Raw genomic sequence first — 27,198 nt, forward strand, 5'->3', positions numbered from 1 at the left:
TAAACCAGATGCAAAATTGAGTAAATGTGTATCTATTACATAACCAAAAGATGAATGTCAAACTACACTAATAACTGTGAGGGATTTCCAGCTGATTGGCCAGGAAGTGAGTGCGGCTCCCTCACAGGAAACAACAACAGGAAACAGTCTTGTTCTGACAGCAAGGACTTAACGAACTGCTTCAGCGTTCTAGTTTGTCCGAGCTTCCTCACTATTTATGTGCTTGTCTTATTTAATTATGCTGCCATGCCTGGATGTCCAGTCAGGCATGGTTTATTGTGTTAGTAGTCTGTTAGGCCATTTCATTATTAGCATGTCTGGCTTACAGTGGAAGCTGGAGCAGGACTGACAGTGGATGTGGGTGCAACTTCAATTTGCTTGATTTAAAAATAGAATAGAGTCTCTGGTGTGGTTGTGTTTGGTTCAGCATTATGTTTTATGCTTTTTATGTTTTAATCTTTAGATTTGCTTTTGTTATTATATCAGAGGGAGGTCACATTTTATACGTCTGTCTGCTGTGGTGTTGATCTAATCAATCCTCCACAAACAATATTGGTATTGGTGAAATAATTGGTCAGTTAATTTGTTAGTTGTAAGACAGAAAAGTTATTGACATAACAGTTTTGATAGTTGATTAACTGTTCAACTGATTCATCAAGTAAAAGTACTAAACAGTCTCTGGTTGAAGCTTCTATTATGATAGTTATTACTGTTTTTCTGTGTTTTATACCATATTAAAATAAATATATTTTGGTATTGGATAAAACAAGTAATTATCCCCTAGGATTTGTTACTGTATTGCAAGATTTTTTGGCTATTAGCTGTCAAATGAAGAAGCAGATTTAAGACCTAATAGTCGAGCTGAATCAGAGTCAGGAGTGTTGGATGCAGCTTTATGAGAGAGATGCATGTTTTGGGAGGACTACACAGTCTTGATGTTCTTGTTTTACTGCATGTAGTTGCTTGCCCTTCTGATAGTTTGAGATTAGTCATTAGTACATGAGTTGAAGGTCACATTGTTGGAGTAGCGTGTTTGAACGTTGTGTAGCTGAAGAGACCGGTATAGGCTCTGACTGACACTCTCTCTCGTGCACATATGTCTCCGCTAAAGCATCTTCCCAAGTTTACATGTCTAAAAATACAACTCCTTCACGTACTTTGACTAAAGATGCATTATTCAGCGCTTCTGCAGAGTAATTAAATCTTAATCAGGGACAGGCGCCTGTCGTCATGGAGGCGTGTCTGTGTGTGTGTGTGTCTGTGTGTGTGTGTTTGTTCACATGTATTTGTGTGTGTTCATGAGTGCACTCCCCTGCAGTCTACTGGAGCTTTTCTGAATTGTATCGTGCGAGACGATTTTGGAAGTCTTTGATTCAGTATAAGGCAGAAGTTGGACAGGGTTAAACTTCAGTGCTTAGATGTGTCTCTCATTCAGTGGTCAGTTCAGGTGATGTGAAGGTTATTTATTCTACACAAACTGGATCTCATCATGCACTGGTGGCTTCAGGTTTTTTCCTGTCGATCTTAAAAGCTCCTGGTTGTTTTCATGCCCTGTCCTGGTGAGGCAGTTGAAGTGGGACTTGCACAACACTGCATACACTGGCCTTGAGCTTGGAGTTGGTCAATAATTTAGTTTTTAATTTAAGTAATTTTTCTATGGTTCTGATTTGCTTCACTAAGTAGATATCATAAGAAGAACTAAGACATGAGCCTTTAGTGTTTTTGTTTTCCCAGAACCACTAAAGGTAATGTTAATCAGTTAATACAACAACAATTATTTCAGTCATGACTGAAATCATTTTGGTTGTATTAACTGATTAACAAATATATGGGTTTTTTTAGTTTTTTGATCAAATGGTTCCTGACTGAAATCAAAATTTAGCCAATTTCATTTAATCACTCAATCATCACTCAATCAACTAACTTCACAAATTATCATGATCAATTATTCTACTGATTATTTTTTTTGATTGTTTGGTGTACATAATGTCATAATGCTGCTAATTTCCAAAAGATACCCAACATGTAATAATTAAACTTAAGCTACATGGGTATGTTAAATGCACTACTCAAAATCTATTGGGTTAGCTGACTGGATGCATGTGCCTCATATCAGAAAGGTTTCTTTGAATTATTTGCAGTTATTAGTGTTTTTTACTTTAAAAATCTGAACAGAAAAGTTGAGTGACTAGAAATGAAATGTGAGAAATGAATTCCCTAACTTGAAGTTAGATTGTGATTTCATGGTTAGCAGCTGATCCTTGTGTTGGAGTCTCCCGTGCAGGCCAAGGTTTCATTAACTGGTACAAATGTCACTGCTTAGCTTTATATTAGCAAGTAAAATGAAGTTCACTCCTGTATTAACTGAGCAGTGACGTCACCTGGTGTGTTTTGTTCCTCAACTGAATCATCATACTCCATCTGGACTGTGCTTGCCTAAAGGGTTGTAGTGTGTTCTAATTAATGCACTGTTGATTTGTTTCATTCACTAGTGTTTTTAATAATTTTTGTGGATTTTCTTAATTCAAAGAAGTGGTCTGTGAAATTTTCTGTCTTGTTTGGCTCTGATGGCAGCGTTCTGCCTCAGCCTCATTCCTGCTGTGGATGAGATGGTATGACCCTACAATACAGGATACACACTACACATGTAGCCTCCTGTCCTGTCTCTTTACTGTTTTTGTGCTGACATCGTGCCCATGCTTGCATCTTAAACTAAGCGGAAAATGTGTTGACTCTGCTCCTTTCTCCGAAGCCCCTGCTCTGCGGAATATTTGGTCTCTGGTGTAATCCCTGGTCGCTCTCGTCCTTATGAGAGTGACCCTGAAGTTCAGCCTGGCTGTTACTCATTTGCAGCACTACACGCACATGCACACCCCCTCATGCCCCACCACATCACATCCTCTCTCCAAGGTCTCGTCATCAGACAAGGACAGACAAGGCAGGTTTACTGAGCAGTGATTCAGGCTTCAGCTGTTTTCTATTCATGGCTCTGATTGCCTTGTCGATCTTGCATGGCTAATGGCTAACTATGTTGTTCATGAAGTGTCCTCGACTGATCTAAGACTGTGTTCTGATTCATTATCAGTGTGATGGGTGGAGACATTTACTGTGAAATGTCTAATGCAATGCTATTTCAACACAACTGCGTCATGTTCTTGACTCTGGGCTGTAGCTTTTTATTTATTATTTATCAAATGTTTTATCTATAAAATGTCAGAAACAGGTTAAAATAAAAAAAAATCTACATTATAATTTTCGAGACACCAAGGTGAAATCTTCAGGTTGCCTGTTTTGTCTAACCAACAGTCTAAAACCTGCAGATATTCAGTTTACTGTAATATGGGGAAGATAAAGCATCCAATCCTTTCATTTGTGAAGCTGGAGCCAGTAAATGTGTGGCATTTTTACTTGACAGAATGGCTGAACAGTTAATCATAAGGCTGCAAGTAACAATTATTTTTATTATTGATTCATCTTCTAATTATTTTCTTGATTTAAATGATCATTAGGTTTATAAAATGTCAGATAATTATCCGTCACAAGTTCCCAGAGCCTACGGTTACATCCAACAGTCCAAAACCCAAAGATATTCAGTTTATTGTCACAGGAGAGTAAGAAAACCAGATACTGGCCCCTGTAAAAATTGCTGAGATCATCAGTTGATTATCAAAATACTTGCTGATTTCCAGCTATGGACTAATCAATTATTTGATTACAGACACTTCTCACCCACAAGAATTGAAATATTCAGTTCAGCTGGTTTTACTTTACTATAATCTGAAGTTCATATACTGTTAGCATGATGGGGAATGCACTGCTATTTTTGCTGTGGTGGTACTTAATGTGTCACTTTGCGGTATAACTAGCAGCATGCTTTGCTGCACAGGTTGAGAAGCAGCTCCTTAATGAATGGTGTTTCCCCTCTTTGCCTAAGGTGTGGGCGCTGGGCGCTTGCCAGACTGGGTGAAGTGATAGCTGAGAGGCAAACCTGCTGAGAAATAACACCACCTGGGACTGCTGAGGAGGACCTCTGTGCAGGTGAGGGCTGACAGAAAGGAGCATTATTTCAACTTTGATCTTAGTCGGGAATGTTTAGCAAAGAATGGAAAACCAGTTCCAGTACAGTACACTGAGTGAACACTGAGTAAACCCACATGAAAATATTTGCATTTTATGTTTTAAGATAATGATATTCAAACTAACCTAAGAAGGTTGTAGAAGGCATGTTTTAGTTGCTCGATCTACTTAAAAAACAGGGTTTGCAGACTAATGTCCTTGAAGTAATTATGTCCTTTCTTTCTCCTTTCTTAACCATTTTTTGATTTTAAAAAATGGTTAAAAGAGAAATCTGGACAAAAGCAATCACAGTACTGTGAAATGTTGGCTAAACTTCAGCTACGTAGTTATGCACCGTCACTGGTGGGTGTGTCATCTCGAGCTGAAACAATTGACAGAAAATTAATCTGCAATTATTTTGATAATTGATTTAATGTTTCAAAAGAAAAAAGACAAACATTCTCTTTCTTCTTCTCAAAGGTGTGGCTCCGAGTGTTGGTCAGAGAAAGAAAAATCTGGAGCACTAACATTTTTTGACCAAGTGATTAATTGGTTAATTGAGAGATTAATCAGAGTTATCAGAGTGAAATGCCTCCAATACTGCCTAAAACATGGTATCAGATATCGCCAAGTTTGTAAGATTATGCAGTGATGTGAAACCATGTAATTTATTAATAAACTTTATAGTTTATTTAGACATGTTACACTGAAAAGTCCCACCAGTAAAAAGGCAACGTGTGCAAGGCCCTAATTTGGAGGGGTGACCAGTGTTAGGATAACTATTGTAACTTTATTTTTTTATGATTGACAGTCAAATTAGATAATAAAAGAAAGATTCTTTGGCGATCATGTACCTGTTTATGTTTTACAAGGGGCTTAACCTGAGCCATGCCATATAGGAATGACAGCAATCATATCACATCCACACAGTTAATGTATACAGCTTTTTTTAATGCTATGTTATTGGATCAGTTCTCGTTATCGACCGATGCACTAGTTCAGCTATCGGAATTGGTATCGAGAAGGAAAAATGGTATCGGAATATCTCTCGTTAATTCAGGGGGGAACCTTTCTAATCAAGTGACAATACCCGTACTTCCCCTTTATTATCCCTGTGACCCCAGACTGATCATATAAGAGAGGATTGCTTGGAAGGGAAAGGAGAAGTGAGATTGAAAGAGAATGAGAGGGGATATTTCTGCTTAAACAAATCATATTAAACTGCGTGGAGGACAAAGATATGAAAAAGGAGATATGACTCAGGCCATTGGATACATCTGCATACTGTATGGAAATGAACAGCTTTGGTATTGAGGACACGCTCTCCCTGCTTCTAGGTTCACACGGCCGTCGGCAGGGTGGAGCTTCCTGACCCATGGAGAATTATTTCCAGGCCGAGGCCTTCAACCTGGACAAGGTGCTGGACGAGTTTGAGCAGAACGAAGGTGAGCTAGTGCATTCGATTTAATAAATGTGGAGCTGAGACGGGGACAGACAGTGAGTCATTGTGCTTGAGAAAAGACAGATGGGACAAGGTGTAGCCATGGGATTGAAGTTTCAGAAGAGCTGTGGTAAGGATGACATTATGTAACCCATGAGTAAAGCATCAAGGTGTCAGATCAGCAACAAGCAACCACCGCCCAATGAGTTTGAGTAACATTTACAGGTGGTAATTGAGGGTGTGCAGAGAGGGAATAGGACTAATTGGATTTACCTTTTCCCTTGGGTTTGTGTGAAACTGTGTAATTGGTGCAAGGCAAGAGCATTGTCTTTTTTTCACACTTAATGCTCACAATAGCTAAAAGAATTGAATTAGGACCTTTTTGAAACTGTGCTTTTACAGAGTGTATTTATCGTAATTGTAAAGCAAACACTTTATTACTGAGCTGTGTATCTGCAGACTCCCAGCTCTGCAGTATAAACAATCAGATTATAATAGAAGAAAGACTGTTTTTTTCCTGGATTTATTGTAGATGACCCCAGAAAAATGCAGGTCCTGCTGAAACACACACAGAATGTATTTTGATAGTACTGTGAGCTCAGTTTGTATTTTGGCGGAGTGATTATCTGTGTGTCCTTTGCCAGAGATCCAGCTTGGCAGATTAAGTGTGTGTGTGTGTGTGTGTCTCTGTCTGTGTGTGTGTGTTTTGAACCTAGTACAGCACATACTAAAACAGCTTAGCATGAATTCCAGGGAGGAGAGTGCCATGTAGTAGCTGCCACTGCTGTGTGAGAAAGTTGTTCTGAATAAATATAATAAGAATTTCCATTCGTATTACACAGCATTCATGTGTCAGCTTGACTGATGGCTCCCTGGGGTGATTGAGCCATTTGGCCCACTTTCTCAGAATTTCCCATTCCATCCACACACTAATTTCCCACTCCATGCCAACCTCATTTCTCAATTTGTCCCTTGATATCTTCTGCCATTTTTAGCTCTTTCGATCACCTGGGAGTGTGTGTCTTCACGGTCCACAGTTCTCTGTGGCAGTTCATTTGAGGCTTCCTGTTTTGTTGTTGAGGATCATGGTCTCTTTGCCTGTGGCCACTTCCTCTTGTTGTTTGTTTCATGTCTTAAATGTGATAAGAAACCTGCAAACTATACACAAAGGTTAGATAGCAAAGTCAATCAAAGTGCAGCTGAGCCACTATTGGATCTAGAGTTGAAACAAACAGTGGATTAATTTATTTAGTTGACTAACAGATGAGTGTGATCTTATTCCAGCTTTTCAAATGAAGTTGTGACGTACATGTTGTCACATTTCATAGCTTAAACGAATAATTAATCTAAACAATTTGTCTGCAATCTGTTGGTTGCAACCCTAACTGGATTTATTGATTTATTTTTCTTTGAAGTGACTAAGGTTTTATGACAAGTAGACAAAGTGAGAGCCAACTAATTCTTTGTTTTCCTCTCTTCTGTGTCTACCAGATGAGACGGACACTCCTATTCTCTCAGATGCCAAGTGGACCCAGATCCTGGCCCCGCCAGCCCACCTGCTCTCTCTGAACCCCGCCCTGGCCCACGCAGACCTCAGCCCCCGGGAGAGTCCGCTGACCTTCAAGACTCTCCCTGACTCCTCCTCCAGTGCCTCTCCGGGGGCAGACCCTAAAAGACATCCCGGTACTGAACTTCCGTCTTGGGTAGAGGAGAGGCCGGCAGACGTCCACAGCCCACCGCTCCCCCAGCCCAACATCGGCAAACTGGTGGGAACCGACGACGTCTCGCCGCCCCCTGTGACGGCATGTAGTGCCGTGGAGAACGGTTGCCCTGCAAGCCCACAACATGATGGGCTTAGCCAGGAGATAAGTTCTCCTCCAGGCAACCAGCCTGGAGCTTCTGGCCAGGCGGTTAAACCTCATCAGGAGGAGAGTGCTGCCTCAGCAGGAGGAGGAAGCTCCACTGTTAGTCACACTCATTTTACCTTTGAGCTTGGATTAGGACAGGAAGAAGCTCCATCTGAGAAGATTCATCCGAATGTGGAACCAGCAACACAAATTGGTGAAGGTGTCAAAGAGGAGGCTAGTACAGCTGTTTTACAGGACTATGGTCAAGAAAGGCAAACTGCAAACTCCAACGAGGAGCAGGGAGAAAGTGTCCTGAATGGGGGGAGAGATGTCCACAGTGGTTGTGAGGCAGAGGAGAATGGCGTATCTCCCCCTGACAGTGTTGGAGTGGAGAAGGAGAGGGAATGTGGCCCAGAGGGACAGATAGAACAGCTCCTCAGAATAACGAGCCTTCACAATGGTTTGGAGCAGGAGAGGAGTAGTCATTCCAAGCTGAAAGACACAGAAGAGAAACAAGAGGAGGAGGGTTTTTCTCCCTCTCCTGTCCCTTCCAAAGAGGACTCTGTGACTGAGGAGAAAGAAATGGAGGAGAGCAAGCAGGAGAGCAGTGAGGGAGGAGCAGTGGGGTCTGGTAGCATCCAACCAAAACTCAACAACAACCGGCTGCAGCCAGTCAGTGTTCCCTACGGAGGGGCACGACCGAAGCAGCCGGTCAGCCTCAAGCTCCAGATTCCACAGCCGCTGTCGGGCCAGGTCCAAAATCAGCTTGGCCCGTCCACCAAGAACAAGAACCTTGACAACCAGTGTTGGAGAGGCACACCGTCTGAATCAACGCAAAGTGGGACAGATCAGACTTCAGGGGTGAATGGAGATGGTGTTGTCCACTCTCCTTCCCTGATGCCTCCGGAGAGCCCAGACAATGACCTCCAGGCAGGCCAACAGGGCGCTCTGTGCAAGAAACCTGCCAGCTCTCTGGGAGAGGTTGCCCCTGTGTGGGTGCCCGACTCCCAGGCTCCCGTCTGTATGAAATGTGATGTCAAGTTCACCTTCACCAAGAGGAGGCACCACTGCAGGGCCTGCGGCAAGGTTAGAGGAATACTGCTTTAAAGGGAAAATCCAATCTGAAAACACTGTGACACACTTAAAAATAGGGATAATAGCAATTTGCCTGGCATTTCTGTTTTTTATTCTATTTTGCTAATTATAGGTTACAAATTATAACTGTGATAAGTAACCAGAAACGGACAGTGTCCTGTCACAATGTCACATGTGAAATATTTCCGGTAGTTGCACATATAATGATGACTCGTAGTATGCAAGGCAAGTTAATTTGTACCATAACACAGACGCAATCCAAAGAGCTTTACATGATGCAAAGATATGCAATAGGATGACATTTAAAAACACAGTATCATCATTTTAAGAAATCTGTCTAAAGCATCAACAGTAAAGGTTAGTTTTTGGGGTCAGCCCTTGAGAATAAAAGAAACTTTTGCACCAGTGTCATCTTGGTAGAAATGCTTTAGAAAAAGACAGGTTGCAGTTTCTCTAAGGATTCAGCTGATGCCTTCATGCTGGGTGCTCATGCTCTTAGGAGTGAGTAACCTTTTACTGTATGGACACTTATCAGGAATCATCAATGTTATGGGTGAGTGGTCTTCCACAAGGTCTTCCACAACATAGTTGGATAAGATACACTACTGCTGACAAAATAAGAAAAATATGCACTGAAGGAAAGGCAACATTTATGAGAACAAGAAGAAAAACAATAAGTAATAACTGCAAATTTTACAGAACAATATTTCATCAGTGACTTATAGAAGCTTTGTTGGACTCTCTGGAGTAAGGAGATAAATTAAATGCAGTGCTTTGATAGATGAGGTCCGTTTCTAGGCCTGTCTTTGCAGATAAACGCAGCGGATATGCAGGTAGCCTTCTAGCGTCATGGCCACCCACACATGCAGCGGGACGTCCGCACAGTGTTTTAAAGTGAAGATGCGGTCGCTGACACTGCACTGTAAAATCGCCGGACTGCTACTTAATTTCCCATGGTGGTAAACAAGCACACGCTCTGCCACTTGCGCAGGGAGGAGCTGGCACTGCAGTAATACTGACACCAGCACTGGGGCCACAAAAACAATAGACGCAGCGGGATCCTCAAAGCATCCACGACCAGTCTGGTAGATCCAGAAACCAGCTTATGTTCCTGTGAGGCTCTGAAATTAAAAGGATCCTCCACCCTTAGTCTAATCATTTACTAAATTCATGTTACTGGATAATGATGTATAATGAGGTGCTAATCTATTGAAAGTGCCCTGTACACAGCTGCAGCTTGTTGAAGCGCTGGCTAAGTACAGGAAATCAATATCCATAAAATGGTACATTTGCTGCACACTTAAAAAGTACGTCTTTTTACTTATTCTCCTTTTAAAATCTCTACAATAAATGTGAGACAATTTGGAGATAATGAAAACTTTTGTACGTGCGTGGCACAAATTACATGTTTCTGTGTGTCTGCTTGTTATTTTTAAGGTGTTCTGTGCTGCGTGCTGCAGTCTGAAGTGCAGGCTCACGTACATGGACAAGAAGGAGGCCCGCGTCTGTGTCACATGTCATTCTGCTTTGACAAGTGGTGAGAATCAATGCAAGTAGAAAGTTCGTTCTTTCCAGTTTATAGGTTGCTTTTATGTGTGCACTTCAGATTTTATTTGTTTAAAGTTTCAGGAGGAGAAAGCAAAAGTGAAACAAAACAGGTTTAGGATAATGAAATACTAGGATTGTTTGCTCCCTTAAAGCAATACTGAAAGGGTTGGTCCTGAGATTTATTGAAGCTATGGTAAAGCTTAACCTACAGCAGGTGTAGTTGTTCAGCACCAAAAATGTTGCAGTGTTGCAGCAGGAGGATTTTTGCTCTTTCATACACGTAGAGTGTTGTATGTAGTATGGCTACTGTAAAAATAGACCTTTTTGATGGCAGACAGTCTGACATGTGAAACCAAGAAAAGCGCAGGTGCAATTAATAACTTTAATTACAGCTGCATTTCATCACAAGAATGGTTTACTAGGCTCCTGACTGAAACAGAGCCCTCGTTAATGAAATTTGTTTCACACTGTAATTGTCATACCACGGAAAGCCAAAATGTCTGCTATGAAAAAATGTCCATTCAGAAGCATGTGGAAAAAGTTTATCTACCTATTGATTGACTTTAACTGCCAATATATTTCTGCCAGTACAGCTGGTATTTTTTGAGATTATTAATTTTTTTTTCCAAAAAAGCACACCTACCCATCGTGGACATCGAGCACCTGTTTATATGTAGAACTTGCATTAATTTTTAATCTGTATAGTTTTTAGACTTAACACACACACAGGCACATTTTTCCTAACTTTTAGTGATGATATTTTCTGTCTGTTAGCTCAATCATGGGAGACACCGGCCACTGGAAGCAACCAGAGTCCAAACCCCAACAACCCAGCAGAGTACTGCTCCACCATCCCCCCCCTCCAACAGGCTCAGGCCTCTGGGGTACTCAGCTCCCCTCCTCCCACCGTCATGGTGCCTGTGGGAGTCCTGAAACAGCCTGGCAACGAGGGTACGACCTTTACTAAGCATAAAAATACTCTTAGCACTTTATATTTCACCTTTACAGTGACATTCTGTCCCCACTGCTTTAAAGTACTAACTGCTTTTTTGCTATTCATAAGATTAACTTGCAGTTTTCCTACGTAAGCTCGGTTGGTGTTTCACTGTACCCTTATGAGTGTGGGTGTTCAACTGAGACGTTCAGGTAAAAATTAATTTTGTGTCGCTCATGTTTAGGGTCCCTGTCACGTGATCAGAGGAGGGTGTGGTTTGCTGATGGGGTTCTACCTAATGGAGACACAGCAGAGTCCCCCAAACCTCCGACTTCCAGCACAGCTCCCTCCCAGTCACTGGCCATCTCCACATGTTCAAACAAGTCCTCCACTTCGGATTCCTCAGAGGTAGGCTTGGCACGAAAAACATTCACCCACAGCTAATGCTATTAGGATAGTGTGTATGGTCATATTAGCTGAAGGAAGCCACAAAGAACTCTTTCTGTGGTATTCTCGGTGGCTCAAGGACTGCAATAAATGGCAGTAAACAGAGTTCAAAAGAAACATTCCTTGTGTGCGTAATCAGAAGTCGAAATCCCACAAATCCCAGCAGACTGAAATGCTCAAAGCTGGAACATACTATACTAGATTCCCTGTAAGTCAACATAAGTGACCACTACTTTCTCTCACAGCATTTAATAGAACTGCAAGCTGTGTTTGGTTGTTTGTGTTTGTGCCCCACGCTCATTGGACTTGAATGCCAACTGTCAGGATGATTCATGGCCTGGTGAACAGAGTGATTGTTGGAGCTTTCAAACAGCTTCGCCTGAGATAGCTTGCTGATGCTATGCAGACACAACTTGAGTATAAATTCTTAATTGTGAAAGTCATTCTGACTTGAACTCCATAATACATGGGTTTGAATTTACTGTCACCTTAAAATGTATCAAGAAAAGTGACTTAGAGGCAAAAGTGAAAGAACATCAGTTCAGTTCCATTAGTAATGCTCTACTCAGCCTGTGAAAACAGTTGAATGGTGACGTATGTTCTTCTGAAGGAGCTTCATCAAAACTGAGAAAATTACTCAACTGACGTCACGTAAGGAATCTCATTTTAGTCTTGGAGACATCAAATTTAGAATAGAAAGTTCGGTTACAAACTGGTTGCACGAAGTTGGAAAGCAGCATCCGAGACATTGAGGGTCAAACTAGCTAATTTGAACAAGCACACCTTTTATATCACGCTTAGTAATTTCTTTCCAATGTTAATATACAAATATTTTAGCTTTAAGGAAAAGTAATACTAAATTACTGGAGTGCCCTTTTAGGGACACCAATTCTGGGTGGGTTTTTTCCTCATTTGTTTATAAGCAAGAATTTTTTTCTTCAACACAACCTGATGTTGTGGCAGAGCTTTCCAACATTGAAATAACTGGCAGCAGTGTTTACCTAAATAAACTGGGTTAATAAAGAAGCTAGACAGCGACAGCTCTAGATTTCTCTTTTTTTTTTTTTTTTTTTAAATCCTTAAATTTCTACATAATCAATTGGATGTTACCTGTTCCATAAAGAACCCAGAGGTGCACATTTGACTGTGATTATAGGTGCTGAAGGCAGATTTGGCTGCTCATAATCACAGCCACAAACATGCTTTTTGATTCTGTCTCTGTACTATTACATCTCACTGTGTGTTATAACCTACAGTACCTATAACCCTGCACCCCCACCCCTCCTCTCCACCCTCAGGCAGCCCACACCCCTGTTGCCCCAGTGGGCAGCCCCGTGGGCAGCTCCCTCAGCCTGATTCCAGAGGACGGGCTCCCTCCCATCCTCATCTCCACCGGAGTCAAAGGAGGTACGGGAGGCCACATCACAGGTGCTTGCCCTCATCCTCACCATTCTGCTGCCTCGTCATTGCTCCGTCAGCTGCTGTGTTTGTGCTTGTTCTCATGTGCTTTATATCACGGCTCATGTTACGATCACTCACTGCCAGCAAGAGAAAGGGGGGGGTTTGTACATGGGAATGCTGGGATGATGTTTTTAATCATTCTGTGGGTCTCCAGCTGTTGTTAACTTGGTCTGAACATCATTTCCCTCGCCTACTTCACTTATAATTGCTTCTCCATCTTCACCTCCCCCCTGTTCTCACTCTGACATCTCCACCCTTTTTCATCCTCTCTTCTGTTTACCTAACTTAACCTCAACCCCTCCCTTCCTTCATCCTTGTCTCCTTCTTTTACCCCACCCAAACCCACCTGCAGACTACGCAGTGGAGGAGAGGCCGTCGGAGATAGTCCTCATGCAGCAGCTGGAGGAGGGAGGCCCAGACCCCCTGGTCTTCGTGCTCAATGCTAACCTGCTCGCCATGGTCAAGCTTGTTAACTGTGAGGACCCAGCTGGTGCCTTTCCACCATTTAACACACTGATTTGGAGGTTTTGACGATGCATAAAAATAGTTTTTAGAGGAACAGTAATGAGTGTGCAGACCTACTTTTAAATTTATAAGCTTATGATAGTCTAAGTGAAATATAAAAATACATATTTGTCTGCTATACATTTTTTATATGCCTGATGTCTTACTTCTTTTCTCTTACTATTCTTCTTGCTGAGTAACCATAGCCAAGTATACCCAAAACTCCCGAGCCCAAAAAGGTTGTAGCAGTGATGTATTTTAAAACTTATCTCACTTTGAAGCCTTATGTTGCTCAATTACTGACCAGTGTGGGTGGGAACGATGCTCTTCCACTGTTTCTCACTAATACAGTTTGCGTTTAATTTATCTTTTATTACACAGTTTTCCTGCCTAGTCAATCAGTGTAGAAGCACAGAGTGACAAGACCTTCACACATTAGTTCCTGTTTGCTAATGTCCTTTATCTAAAGCATTTTTGCTGTAGATTTTATTAGAAAATTGAAAATAGAGACAGCTGGTCTACTCTTTGCTTTAGCTGTACAAGATACCAGCACTGTGATGGGAAAAAATCACTTTCAAAGACTGACGTCACATCAGAAGGATTAAGTGATTTGTATTTTATCAAACTAATATTTGCACTTTGTAAATTTACCACTCAAATATCATCTTTGTTCAGAGTGGAACAAGACATTTAACGCATGTAATCTGTCTTTGTCCGTATTTAATCTTGTGCTGCTGTAACAGCGTACCACCATTCAATTCAGTCTTGTGCCAAGTTGGAAGTGTCATGAAAATATGACTAGGTCCATGACTTAATGACTAACACAGTAAAGTCTTCAGTTGTGTTTCCATTGTAGTCCTTGATGTTGAGACCCACTAATCCATACAACAAATCACCAGTGGAATCACTGCAGACCTCTGCTCTCTCGACCCACAGACGTAAACCGGAAGTGCTGGTATGTGACGACTAAAGGCATGCATGCTGTCGGCCAGGCGGAGGTGGTCATTCTGCTCCAGTGTCTCCCTGATGAAAAGACCATCCCTAAAGACATCTTCACCCACTTCGTGCAGCTCTACCAGGAGGCCCTCAGTGGTAAGAACACAATCAGCATCTCCACCAGGAGGCTTTCTGTGAAACTAGCCCACCTCCACTGTGGGCCCCTCTTGGGGGCGATAGCTGCTCATTACTGGTTGTATCTCGAGGTCCACAGGTGAGTCCACCTGTCTCAGTCAGGTGCTGACCAGTTAAAAATGAGGTAACCCGAATGTAATGCAAGGGGAAAATGTTCCAGCTCTACTTTTTGTTCCATTAGGGATGACATGTGCACCATGTCGTCCTCTATTTAGAAACCAGGTTACTCTCCGCTGAATTGTGTCTCTGCCTCTTTTATGAAAAATGGTCCAAATATTAGTGTCCTGCTGTCAGTGCTCTCCCTCCAGGCGTGACACCTCACCACCGCTTGCCTTGCGCTCTTAACTCCGTATGCTGCAGAGCAAATAAGGCTAATATCGGGTGACTTTGACGGCTTGCTCCCCTCAGGCTGTTTCCTTTTTCATATTCACACTGGAGCAGTCTCAGGCTGGTGGAACGGAGCCATATTGCGTGTGTCGTTCCTGATTAAGTTGCCGTCAGTCAGGGCCCGAGAAGTGCTGGCTTTAGCAAGTCTCAGCCACTGAGCTTTGTCTTGTCATTACTGTTATTGTGTTACATGCCATCCAAAGCCAGTGATCCCTCCCGTGGATAATTGGTAACATGAACCCTTTGTTGGTAATATGAGGTTGTAGGTCGAGCAGGCAAGTTTTCATTCACTGTTATAGAACTTGATACAGACCAAGCAGGGCTCTCTATCCGCACAGTAATCCAGTAAAATACACTGAGAGCCTCTGCCTCTCATATCTATCTCTTCTGTTTCTCTCTATTCTTTCCTCTGTTGCTTCTCATTTGTGTTCATTGTCAGCCTTGATGTTTTCTTCCACTTCATCCTTTCATTTTTAATCCTATCTGCTACGTCTCATTCCCTGCTTTTTCTACTTTGTGCCCCCAAACGCCGATTATATTACTTCTCTTACTCTCCCCACCTTCTCCCCCGCTACCCCACAGTGCCTCCCCTCTCCTGTTTCACCAACCCCTCCTCCTCCTCATATCTCTTATATCTCTAACCTCTCTCTTCTCTCCTCTCTCTCCTCTTCTCCCTCATCTCCTAAAGGCAACGTGCTGAGCCACCTGAGTCACTCCTTCTTCACGCAGAGCTTCCTGGGCAGTAGGGAGCATGGCGGCTTCCTCTACATTAGCCCCTCCTTTCAGTCGTTGCAGGACCTCCTGCTACCAAACCCGCCTTACCTCTTTGGCATCCTGATCCAGAAGTGGGAGACACCCTGGGCCAAGGTCTTCCCCATCCGCCTCATGCTGCGGCTGGGTGCAGAGTACCGATGTGAGTTTGCACAACTGGGGTTCACACTATAAACAGTGCACACACCAGCTGGAGCTTTCACTCACAATACATGATCTTCATTGGCAGATATTCCTTATTTTCTGAATGATGGCCAGCGGGATTGTATGTTTTGTTTTTTTTGGTTGTCTCTAGCTCAGTCTCCACCTCATCTCTTAAAATTTTAAAAACTAGTTCAGCCATGATAACTGAGATTCACAATTCTTGCCAATTTTTTTTTAGATACCTTATTTTAATAAATCTAAACATGTTTTTTTTTTTTCTACAAAACCCTTATATTAAACTTTTTTTTTTTTTTTTATCAACTTTTAATTGAACACTGCCACAAAGCTGGCAAAGTTTTCAGCATATGAAAGTTATTGATACTTGGCGCTGTGGGCACATTTTGGTCAGCACTAAGAAAGTAAGAGATTTAATACTTGGCTCTATCTCTGTAACTGTCCTGTGTAAAGTAGTTGCTCCTCTGTTCAGGTACGATCACATTCTCCGCGCACACAGCTCCAAAAAAGGAAATGGTGTCATGTTTCTGATGTGGATAATGTATAAATATTGATCCAAATGATCCCAAAGTGTAATCAGTCTGAGAGCAACGCTGCAGTTTAGAGTGCTGTGTAATGTTGCACTAAACATGATTATAAAACATGCTAAATTAATAACACAGTTTCTACATGTTTGTTGGAGCAGGAAATACATACTTGTAATCCTAGCTTTAGCTGGAGATTGACTGATGTTCAATTCATGTCAGAGTAATGTTACTAAAAAAAACAAACAAAAAAAAACAAAAAACAAAAGGACAGAGAGGCATTGTTCCAGTGTCAGATTTTCAGCTTCACTTTAAAACCATCATCAGGAGCAGTTTGGTGTGAGGGAACAACAACAGAAAGATACCAGCTGATGGCATGAGTTACCTGTGTGGCAAAATGGAGCCCTGGTTTCAAGGTCATTAGCAACCAAAACCCAAACATCACCAAGTTAAATTTGGTGAAAATGAGGCAAAGAACATGTACATCCTCTGATGGTTTCTTATGGTAAAATATATCTATAGAGCTTACTATTACAGTCTGCTTTTAGATTGCTCACAACTTCCCACATGAACGTGGACGTCTTGTGTGGGGTTTCTTATCAGAGAGGTTCCTCTCCACCAAATCCCCGTCTCTCACAGCCAGACCTGCCAGCACGGAGTGCCGCCTGGCTCCGTTAAGCCTCTTGCCTGCTTCCAGTGAGCAGGGATAGAATACATTAACAAAGCCACATAGAGCTGAAGCTCATAAACACTAAATGTTAGCATTACCATGAAATTAATCCACCACACAAACAGTGCAGTTCTCTACGCTCTCACCTCTTGCATTAAGCGCTGACCAGCAGAAGGTTGGGAGGCCTGTGAGCACACGAATCTCCGCTGAACCGTTGTTCCAGGCTGAGATTGGTTTTCATTGCTAATGAGAGTTTGTGGCGAGATCTTATATCCAGCTGTTTGCTGAGATAAGGCTAAAAATAGTCATCTAAGGAGCTTTGGTTGCTGCAGAAAAAAAGCAGCCTTATTTTTCACTTGTGGATTAGGAGCGTTCCTCCTAACTGCAGGCGCAGTTCACTGTATTTGATGTTAGCGTGTGGGGTCTCTTGTTCACTTCATTTGCATTTATGAATGATGAAGATGGGAAAACACAGAAACACAAGTTATGCAGTTAATAGGAATGTTACACATCCTGGAAACATCTCGTCCACAGAACAAAAGACCCACAACTAAGATACATATACATATACATATACATATATACATATACATATATACATATACATATACATATACATATACATATACATATACATATACATATACATATACACACACATATATATATATATATATATATATATATATATATATATATATATATATATATATATATATATATATATATATATATATATATAAAAATACTAAATCAAAATAACCTCCTCTGTGCCCACAGTTCTGCTCATTATTATAGTAATAATAATGATGAGCCCAAAATGCTGAAATAGTTTCCAAATTAGCTTCATTCTGCTGAAGTATTTGACACATTTCCATGACAACTGAATAAGACAGTTGATGAACAATAATAACTGGCCCTGACATTAAAAGTATGTTAGTGACAATACATTTATCAGTCACTGAACATTTTGTTTTGCAGTTTATCCGTGTCCGCTGTTCAGCGTTCGCTTCAGAAAACCACTCTTTGGAGAGACGGGTCACACCATCATGAACCTGCTCGCAGTAAGTGCTTTGTTTCCTCCTGTGCTCTGTTTCTGCTGTGCCATATGTTGTTGATGCGTAACATATGATAACATGAGTCTGTGCTAAGACGATGTTTTCAAATAAGGACGTCACTTACCAAACTTTTCTTTTATTTTGTAAAAATAAGAAGTCTGTTTTTAATTAGTTCATTTTACCAAAATTGCAAAGTATTTGCATTTAACCCCCCCCTTCTGTCCCTGTTGCAGGATTTCCGTAACTACCAGTACACGCTGCCGGTGGTGAAAGGGCTGGTTGTGGATATGGAGGTGAGGAAGACGAGCATCAAGATCCCCAGTAATCGCTACAATGAGGTGAGCTTCCTGCATCTAGTATCTCTGTTAACACCACACAACATCACATACTGGTTCAAGTAAGGTCACTTCCAGTCCTGTAGTTTGATTCAAATCGTCCAGACTGAGGGAAAAAGTTGTCTATTGTTGCCTTTATTCACTCTTTTTTTCCTACAAATAAACCAAAAGTTGTTAACATGAAGCTTCGCAGACTCACAGTAACTCATTCGCTGGTGGCTGTCAAAGTCCTGCAGTTGATCTGCTTTGCTTCCACACCACAAACAGAACAAGTGGAAGCAGACCTTCCTTTTCACACACTCACAGTCCAGTTGTTTTCATACTAGTCTAAATGAACCGAACCAAATGGGCAAATGTACCAGAGCTTGTTTTAACTGCACCAAACTTGTTGTCAAAGCAGCTAAAACTTCACACACTGAAGCATGAAAGCAGATTCTAGACACTGAGGGAAAGCAGAGCTGTTTGTCATGTGTTGCACATTTGAGCATGTTTTCCAGGATTATACATAAATTTTGAAGACGCTAACACAATAAAACCCTCCACCAGACTAATGACTTCAGTGGAGGAGGTTTTTTAAAGCTCTTCGATCATCAACACACACACATGTTCACTCTGTGTAGGTGATATGTGACAAACTCTCCAGGGTCCCTGCAGCTGAACATTAGGCGTAGGCTGCCGACTTGTTATAATGCTGCTGCCTCGAGGGTGTGAATGAACGTCCAACCAGAAGAGGTGATACACACCAAGCACCATTTGCCGGAGAAAATGAGCCATTGGTGAAGAGAGTTGTGCTGGTTGTAGCGTTTGGCTGCTGGAGCAGTAACAGATGGGAACCCAGTAATGTGAAGTGGGAAACCGTTTCTCAACAGCTTGCAGGCGAGCCTTTAGCGCAGCAAGTGGTTAAAGCCCTCCAGATTTTCAGTTTTATTTCTGATTTGCAAAGGACGACTTCAAAGAGATGCAGAGGCAGGGGATTTAGAGGAATTAATATGTGGAATCTTTCAACTATTGATATCCACCCGTGTCAGTGTCTTTCTCCACAATCTGTCATCTCAGCACCATCCCATTTAACTTGAAGACTTTACCCACAAGCCCACTGCAATTAGGCTTAACCAGGCAGCCTCTCTTAAGCCCATTTTCCTCAGCTCACACCCAAAGGGCAGCTTAATTAGACATGGATGTTATTTGTTCCTGCAGCTGATGAAGGCCATGAACAAGTCCAACGAACACGTGCTGGCCATGGGGGCGTGTTTCAACGACCGGGCCGACTCCCACCTGGTGTGCGTCCAGAACGATGATGGGAACTATCAGACGCAGGCCATCAGCATCCATCACCAGCCGCGCAAAGGTGCTGACACAGGAAGAGACTCATCACACTTAAGGCTTCCTTTACCTCTGCACTCTGTGTGGTTGTTACGGCCAGCTGTTTGCCTGTTTGACTGTTGTTATTTCCCTGCTCTGTTTGCCTGAAAATCATTTGCTCTCAGTCAATGTTTGACTTGTGAAGTTGAACTGAAGTTGTGATTATTTTTTTCTCTTTCTGTTTGTGTTTTTTTTTTTTTTACCAGTTACTGGAGCCTGCTTCTTCGTGTTCAGTGGTGCTTTGAAAGCCTCGTCAGGCTTCTTAGCCAAGACCAGCATTGTGGAAGGTGAGAGCTGTGACAACAAACCACATAATTAATAAGAAATATTAGTTGAGTATATTTGTATGAAACTACCACACAAAGGCCACAAAACCTACAAAGAACTATGGCCACGTCGCCACAATTTCATGATTACTGCTGCAACTAGAGGATGGAGTTGGAGATAAGATTTTGCTATAATTTATTCATTCACAACAATTAGTTTGAACACTACTCATGACTGATGTTCTTATTCTCCCACTCTTAGATGGTGTGATGATCCAGATCACAGCTGAGACCATGGACTCTCTACGGCAAGCCCTGAGGGACATGAAAGACTTCACCATCACGTGCGGTAAAGCCGACCAGGAGGAGAACCAGGAGCTGGTCCACATCCAGTGGACGGAGGACGACCACAACTTCAACAAGGGGTGAGAAAGGGAAGGACGGAGACCTCGTGAACAGCCGAGGAGAGGGATCAGGAGAGGAGGAGAGACCTGAGAGAGATGCATTTATGTCACGGACAATTGAACTGATAGCTTCCCGACCACTACATTTACTACTTAGCTATAAAAACTCATCATGCGTGCTGGTGGGATCCCTCTGGAGGAAACTCTTAGCAGCAGCAGGGTGGAATGATGAAGTCTGACGTGGCTCTGACTGAGATACAGACCAGCGCAATCAATTTTACAGCAGCCTGATAAAATCTCCAAATTTAAATGTGACTCTTCACCATTAAATATAATTGAGCTCTTTCAGCAGATACTACTACTACTACCACTAGCAGAAGACTCTCTGCACCGTAGCTGTTTTAACCCTTATCTCACCAGATAAGTGAATTTACTCTGCCGTCATGCTGTCGTCACATCACAGTAATTGAAGTATTTACTACGTCCATTATTTATCTCTACAGTACACTACACATCCTGTGTTTGTTCCACCTCCACTCTTTTGTTCCTTTTAAGCCACAAACAAAAAAAAACTTGACAAGAAAAACAAAAACATAGGATTTCAGTTTGTTTTAAACCAAAATTGAAAAAATGGAAAAACAGCAGCAGTTTTCAAAAATTTTTTTTTTTTTTAGTTTTTGCTTTCAGACTAAAGAAACCAGCCTGAAAGTGCACAGACCCGTCTTGCACTTTATTTTTGCTCTTAAGAGGAAGATGAGAATGAAAAATGGTGCCCACTAGAATTAGAAATTAGAATTGTCTTCAGCTCACTGAAACACAAAAGGCAGCACAAGAACACGCAGCATATCTAACAACACTATCTAGCAGCTGGCAGCTCAGTGCCTTGCTCAAGGGCATATTGACCATATCTCAGCACCCCCTCCTTTTCTTCTACCCTACATTTATGCCCTGTTGGTAAATACTCTAAAAAATTAGTTTAATCAGACACTGATGTTGTGTGTTTGATTATCCAGTGTGATCAGTCCGATCGATGGAAAGTCTATGGAGTCCATCATCAGCGTCAAGATCTTCCACGGCTCCGAGTTCAAAGCCAACGGCAAAGTCATCCGCTGGACAGAGGTACGACTCACACTGGTCCTTCTGCTGAGCACCAGTAAGAAAATCAAGAGCAACCAGGATCTTACTGGGCAAAATGTCAACGTCTCTTTAAAGGGAATTTAAGGGCAAAATAAAAAGCAGCATAATGGAGTCAGTTCTGTATTAACGTTTGATTCACCAACAATCTGATCAAATTTTATTTTTCTTACAAAAACACAATAAAATAAAAGGAAATTTAACTTCAAGAATTGTTGAGTTTACTGTAAGCAATTAACATAATTAAGCGTAAAACTGTCCAACTGTAGCTTTAACTGTAAAAAAACAGAAGAACTTTAAACTTAACATAAACTCGGTTTATCCAAAAGAAAGAGGAAGCTTCACCTAACTTGACTCTTTTTTTTTCTTCTGCTACCTCATCCTTATCAAATATTAAAAAAAAAAAACCAACACCTGCAGAAATCTCACTCAAGACCGTGTTTCTGTGATTTCCTCAGGTCTTCTTCCTCCAGAGTGAAGACCAACCCAATGGTCTGAGCGACCCGGCCGACCACAGCCGGCTGACGGAGAACGTGGCGAGAGCGTTCTGCATGGCGCTGTGTCCGCACCTGAAGCTGCTGAAGGAGGATGGCATGGCCAAGCTGGGACTGAGGGTCACGCTGGACTCAGACCAGGTACGGTGATGGAAGTTTGAGGGACAGAAGGCGGAGCTTTATTTACTCAGACTCAAAGAACAGAGGAACAGGCAGAGGAGGGTGGGTCTGGCATGAAATTTTAAATGTTCGGTGACTGAAGCCACTGATTTGTCACTAGAAACTGCAAATGAAACTTTAGTTGGTTTCAGCTTCACAGACTGTTTCGTGGCTATTGTAATTAGCATTTGTCATCCACTTAAAAATATATTGTAATATGTAGAAATTATTTAAAGCTGCAAATAATTATTATTTTCATTATCAGTTAACCTCTTTAATATCTTGATTTAACTGTTCAGTCTATAAAATATCAGAAAAAGCTGAAAATACCTGTTAGAATTTCCCTAAATGGAATCTCAAGTGTCTCCAAATAGTTTTTTTTTTTTTTTTTTTTTTTTTTTTTTCCCAGATCAACTGTCTAAAACCCAAAATTATCAGTTTCATACTACATAACACAAACACAAACAGCCACTCCTCACAACTGAGCAGCTGGAACTTGATTTATGTTTAACTAAATATTTTTTTACAATAAACCAACGTTATAGAATTACTGACAATATCATCGGCCTAAATTTACTCACATCACAATTTTTCTCTCTGTGTTTTTCAGTTTATGTTTTATGCCTTTTTTAATGTCACACCACAGGACATGATGTCATCATGCTGGCGTCTGTGACTCTGTAAACTTAACGCTTAAACCCCAGATGCTCCGTGTGAAGTAGATGATCTGATTAAAGTTTGAAGAAACCATATTAATAAGAAACACTGATTCCCACAAACTGCTGTAACTCTAACAAGTTGAAAGTGAGCAGGTTTGTCACACACAAGATAAACATGTTAGAATAAAAAAATCTTTGCTCATCAGTGAGATAATTATTTTAATGAGGAGAAAACATAATTCTTATGAAGAATATGTAGTAGAAACTTCTTACTTCCTTCACAGTGACCCCATATAGAGTAGATGATCTGATTAGATCTCAGTGTGCCTTACTGCATGAATTTGCATATTAATGAGATAAATCTGTTAAAAGTCACAAGAAGTTCTTTTGTCATGGAGATCATGGCGGGCCTCTTAATACAGACACACAGGGGAGAGATGAAGGGAGACAACAAAGCTTCCCAGTTGGACTGAAACCAGGGACGTTGTGGTTCATGTCCTGCGTATGAGCTTGTTGCAGCTGTTATCATGTTAGGACCCTTGAAACTGAGTTAGTGAGATTAACTGAGTTAAGAAAACTGATAAAATCATTTTTTTTTCTACTCCTCCTCTACACTGCAGTTAAATGACGTGTAAAAAAAAAAAAAAAAAAAAGATTATCATCCATTTACTGAAACTCTGCGTGGTTAGGATCCTGTCTAAGATCTGTCTTCGTTGTCACAGGTGGGTTACTTGGCAGGAAGTAACGGTCAGCCTCTCCTGCCTCAGTACCTGAGCGACCTGGACAGTGCTCTGATCCCCGTCATCCACAGCGGGGCGTGTCAGCTGAGCGAGGGCCCCGTGGTCATGGAGCTGGTCTTCTACATCCTGGAGATCATCTCCTAGGAGCCGGACACATCCCACCAACCTGGAGCTTCACCTCCGAGCATCTTTTTTTTTTTTTTTTTTTTTTTACCTTCTGACATCATCTCACAGCCTGGTCCTCCATCCCTCCGTCACCTCCCTTCAAACGTTTGCACTTCAAAAGAGCCTGAAAACTGTGCCGTGCCAGGTGGGGTAGCATTCCTCAAGTCAAACCTATGCATCCAACCACCGTCGTTTCTGCTCCGCAGGCCGCCTGGGGCCCGAGGAAGCTCAGAGCAGGATCATCTGTCACATGGCATCTTTCACCTCACCTATCAGGTGAGATCACACGGGGTCTGTCCTTTTACCCACACTGCACTGCAGTATTTGATTAGCCAGGTTAATATTAACCGATAATAATCTGTGGACCTTCTGCCAATAATGTGTAGTGTATGGACATGAGTAATAACAGGTCAATAGCACAAACCTCCTTCAGGCGAGTTGATTGTCGACCTTGAAGCAGCTTATTTGCACAGACAGTACTGACGGCAGACTGCGAGCTACTCTGAGTTGTTTCAGACCAGCACTTTTACATGTAGCACTGCCATCAGTAATTTTAAATGAACAAAACTAAAGCTGCAACTAACGATTATTTTCTTCATATGACCAATTATTCTATTCTTTTCTAGATTAACTGAAACTACGGTTAAAAATGAATACATTATATGTATTATATAATTTATATGAAAACATTAAATGTTTAATTTTGTTTGACCAACAGTCCAAAAGCCCCAGATATTCAGTTTACTGTAAAGTAAGACACATGTGAGAACATGAAAACATCAACTTTTGCTTGAAAACTGAATTAAACAATGAAGCGATTATTAAAATAATTGGCGCTTAATTTTCTTTCAGTTGTTTAATCGACTAACCTCTAAATGAAAACACGATTTGTGTGAGTGTTTCTCATAACTTGATGCTGAATGGCAGGGAAATGCATTAATCTGTTTTTTTAAACACTGCAGTTTCCCTGTCACTGTGAGATTGTGAGGACCTCGGTTATTGTGCGGAAAAAAACTAAAAGGCACTAAAAGTAAAGTGACTCGTTTTCAAAAACAACTCAATAAATAGTTTTTATTTATCAATTTAGATCATACAAAATGCAGTTAAGAGAAAAAACCTAAATCAGTATTTGCTGTGACCACCACAACGTGGTGACACAGCCGCAAGTGTGGGTATCTGGACGGACCCACAGTCCCACTCCAGTGTGGTGTTACGTAGCTCTTCGGCTTTCCAGTCACCCGTCAGTCCAACGTCACTGTGGCAGCCAGCGGTCCTGAAGCACTGAACTCTGTGGCCTCTGTGTAGCACGGATGCTCTTACAAGGGAGACTCATATCCACCTTGGAAAAGTTTGGACATTTTCTCCAAAGTTATGTGAACAAGGAAAACTACAAATCATCGAACGAGGAGGGAGAAGGCGTCGCTGTGTGGGGATTTAGGTTTTTTTGGGGGGTTTTTTTTGCACCGTGGTGCTCAGTGCCTGCAGCAACGATTCATCAAGGGGGAAAAAAAAAAAACAACCATCTCGGCTTCACCTCTTAAGCTTTACTCATCAATCACCAGATGCTTTACTTCATGGACAAATGCATTGACTTGCTGTACATATTTTTGTAGGCAGAGCGATTTCTCCTCCATTATATTATCTAGCATCTGTAGCCTCCAGAGATCCCACTGACAGACAGTATTATTGAAGTAAGCGGCACAGACCCGTGCTGTGAAAAAAGATAACATGTTACTCTGAAGTCAGAAAGAAGCCCTTTTGTCCTTAGATAGACAGCTGATAGAAAAGGTTCCAATGCTTTATTGATAAACTCAAACAATCTGTACATAAAGCTGAAGAAGCAGAAGAGGGAAAACTTTTTAATCTCATCAATCAACTTCAAAATCATCAGCGTGCGGTGTTCGTCCAGCAGTGGTTGGAAATAACCTCTCAAGTTATTTTGGTGTCTTTTTAATCATATAAAGAGAATAACTGTTGAAGATGTAAAGATATATATAAATATATATATAAACTGCAGAAGCAGTGCACTGGATTCTAAGCCATTAACAGGAGAGTTAAAGCGAGCATCGGGGTTACTGCCACTGTGTTCTGGAAGACAAGTTTTTCCAATCGAAAAGTTCAGTGTCTGTAAAGATCCAGGGTTCCTTGCAAGATCGACTTGAAGCTGAATGTATTTCATCTCACATTTTCTACGACTGATCATCCTTCCAAACCGTGAAATCATCACCATCCTGCTCCAGACTTTGCAGACCTGTGTAGGAAACCCTGTAGATCGCCGATATGTTGTCTTCAGAGGCCTCAACTGTTTGTGTATCTAAAAACAGATCAGACTGCTGGAGGTCTACCTGCAGCCCCCTCTCTCTGCTCTGCACTGTGCTCTCCCTCAGCAACGTGGACCTGGAAAATAATTAAGAATGTATTCCCCCCTGTTTCTGTTCAAATCTGCAAAATGTGTTTTTGTTTCCGACCGGACTAATCACCAAAAACCCACCAACAGTCATCATTCTGCATCTTTAATCATGCTAATGTAAAACCAGAAGGGGCTACGCAAAAAAAGTACTGTCATCGCAGTAAGAGAGGTTTCCTCGAGGCGTTTTATTGGAGAAAAACAATCTCGTCGTCACAAGTGAGAATCAGACAATCACATGAAAATCTGCAGAAGAGCCGACGCTTCCAGTTTAAATTAGACCCGTAGGTATTCTGTATTAATTTATTACTCAGTTTGAAGTATTTTAGGAGCTACTGTAGCAAAGTAATGCTAGTACAGCTGATTAAAATGTTGAGAGGTCAAAAGTCACCAGTTCTGGGTTAATTTACTGTGATCATACCAGAACTGGTGTCGCTGAATCACTGTGTCTTCACTGTGTGACGTTCAGCAGTTCTGTTTTTATAAATTAGCATAGATGAAGAGGAGACAAGTTTGTTTTTTTTTCAGACTCCCTGTTTTCTGTTAATTATTATTTTTGGTATTATCTGACGTGTGCAATATGTTCTGAATCCAAAAAAAGGTGCAATTTGTCTGACTGAAAGTAGCATTTTTTTTTTTTTCAGTTGTAAGATGTTACTATCCAAACATATAACACTGCATGCAAACAAAAACGAGCTTGAAAACAGTAAAGAGAGCAAATCAACTTTGCATTGTAACAGTTGTATCCTCTAGACTGTGGATGAAATGCTTCATTGACTGGGTTTTGTTACTTTTTTTTTTTTTTTTTTTTTTAAACAAACATTGGTCAAAAATGTTTGAAAAGCCAAAAACCCTGTACATCTTTTTTTTCTTTACACTACAAATGTCAAGAAAAGTGGTCTTTAAGAAAAAACTGTAGTATATGTAAAATAAAAACTTATAGAAAATTGAAATGAGTGGTTATGATTTTTCCTTGTCGATGAACAAAATTTTCTTTGCTGAATTAGATTTTTTTTTTTTTTTTTTTTTTTTTTTTTACT

The 27,198-nt window shown here is 41.3% G+C and overlaps 1 protein-coding gene across 4 annotated transcripts in view; it reads left to right on the plus strand.

The window, feature by feature from the left end:
- zfyve9a (zinc finger, FYVE domain containing 9a) overlaps window positions 1–26,964 on the plus strand; it is a 32,276-nt gene extending 5,312 nt beyond the window's left edge. The window contains exons 2-19 of one of the 4 annotated variants that reach the window (XM_071491907.1): window positions 3,935–4,038; window positions 5,394–5,501; window positions 6,989–8,430; window positions 9,877–9,988; window positions 10,762–10,938; window positions 11,166–11,329; window positions 12,667–12,775; window positions 13,182–13,304; window positions 14,270–14,425; window positions 15,540–15,764; window positions 17,957–18,039; window positions 18,267–18,371; window positions 19,566–19,716; window positions 19,937–20,017; window positions 20,259–20,421; window positions 21,414–21,519; window positions 21,993–22,169; window positions 23,569–26,964. In XM_071491907.1, the coding sequence (XP_071348008.1) occupies window positions 5,432–5,501; window positions 6,989–8,430; window positions 9,877–9,988; window positions 10,762–10,938; window positions 11,166–11,329; window positions 12,667–12,775; window positions 13,182–13,304; window positions 14,270–14,425; window positions 15,540–15,764; window positions 17,957–18,039; window positions 18,267–18,371; window positions 19,566–19,716; window positions 19,937–20,017; window positions 20,259–20,421; window positions 21,414–21,519; window positions 21,993–22,169; window positions 23,569–23,730 (3,606 nt within the window). In that variant the 5' untranslated portion in view covers window positions 3,935–4,038; window positions 5,394–5,431 and the 3' untranslated portion in view covers window positions 23,731–26,964. Of the gene's footprint in view, window positions 1–3,934; window positions 4,039–5,393; window positions 5,502–6,988; window positions 8,431–9,876; window positions 9,989–10,761; window positions 10,939–11,165; window positions 11,330–12,666; window positions 12,797–13,181; window positions 13,305–14,269; window positions 14,426–15,539; window positions 15,765–17,956; window positions 18,040–18,266; window positions 18,372–19,565; window positions 19,717–19,936; window positions 20,018–20,258; window positions 20,422–21,413; window positions 21,520–21,992; window positions 22,170–23,568 lie in introns of all 4 variants that reach the window. The other 3 variants (XM_071491904.1, XM_071491908.1, XM_071491906.1) reach the window with 3 other exon arrangements.
- Window positions 26,965–27,198: the final 234 nt, after the last annotated feature.

This window comes from Trachinotus anak, unplaced genomic scaffold (genome assembly GCF_046630095.1).
Source record: "Trachinotus anak isolate AG129_WGS33_773 ecotype Australia unplaced genomic scaffold, CSIRO_AGI_Tana_v1 ptg000012l, whole genome shotgun sequence".
Classification (NCBI taxonomy): domain Eukaryota; kingdom Metazoa; phylum Chordata; class Actinopteri; order Carangiformes; family Carangidae; genus Trachinotus; species Trachinotus anak.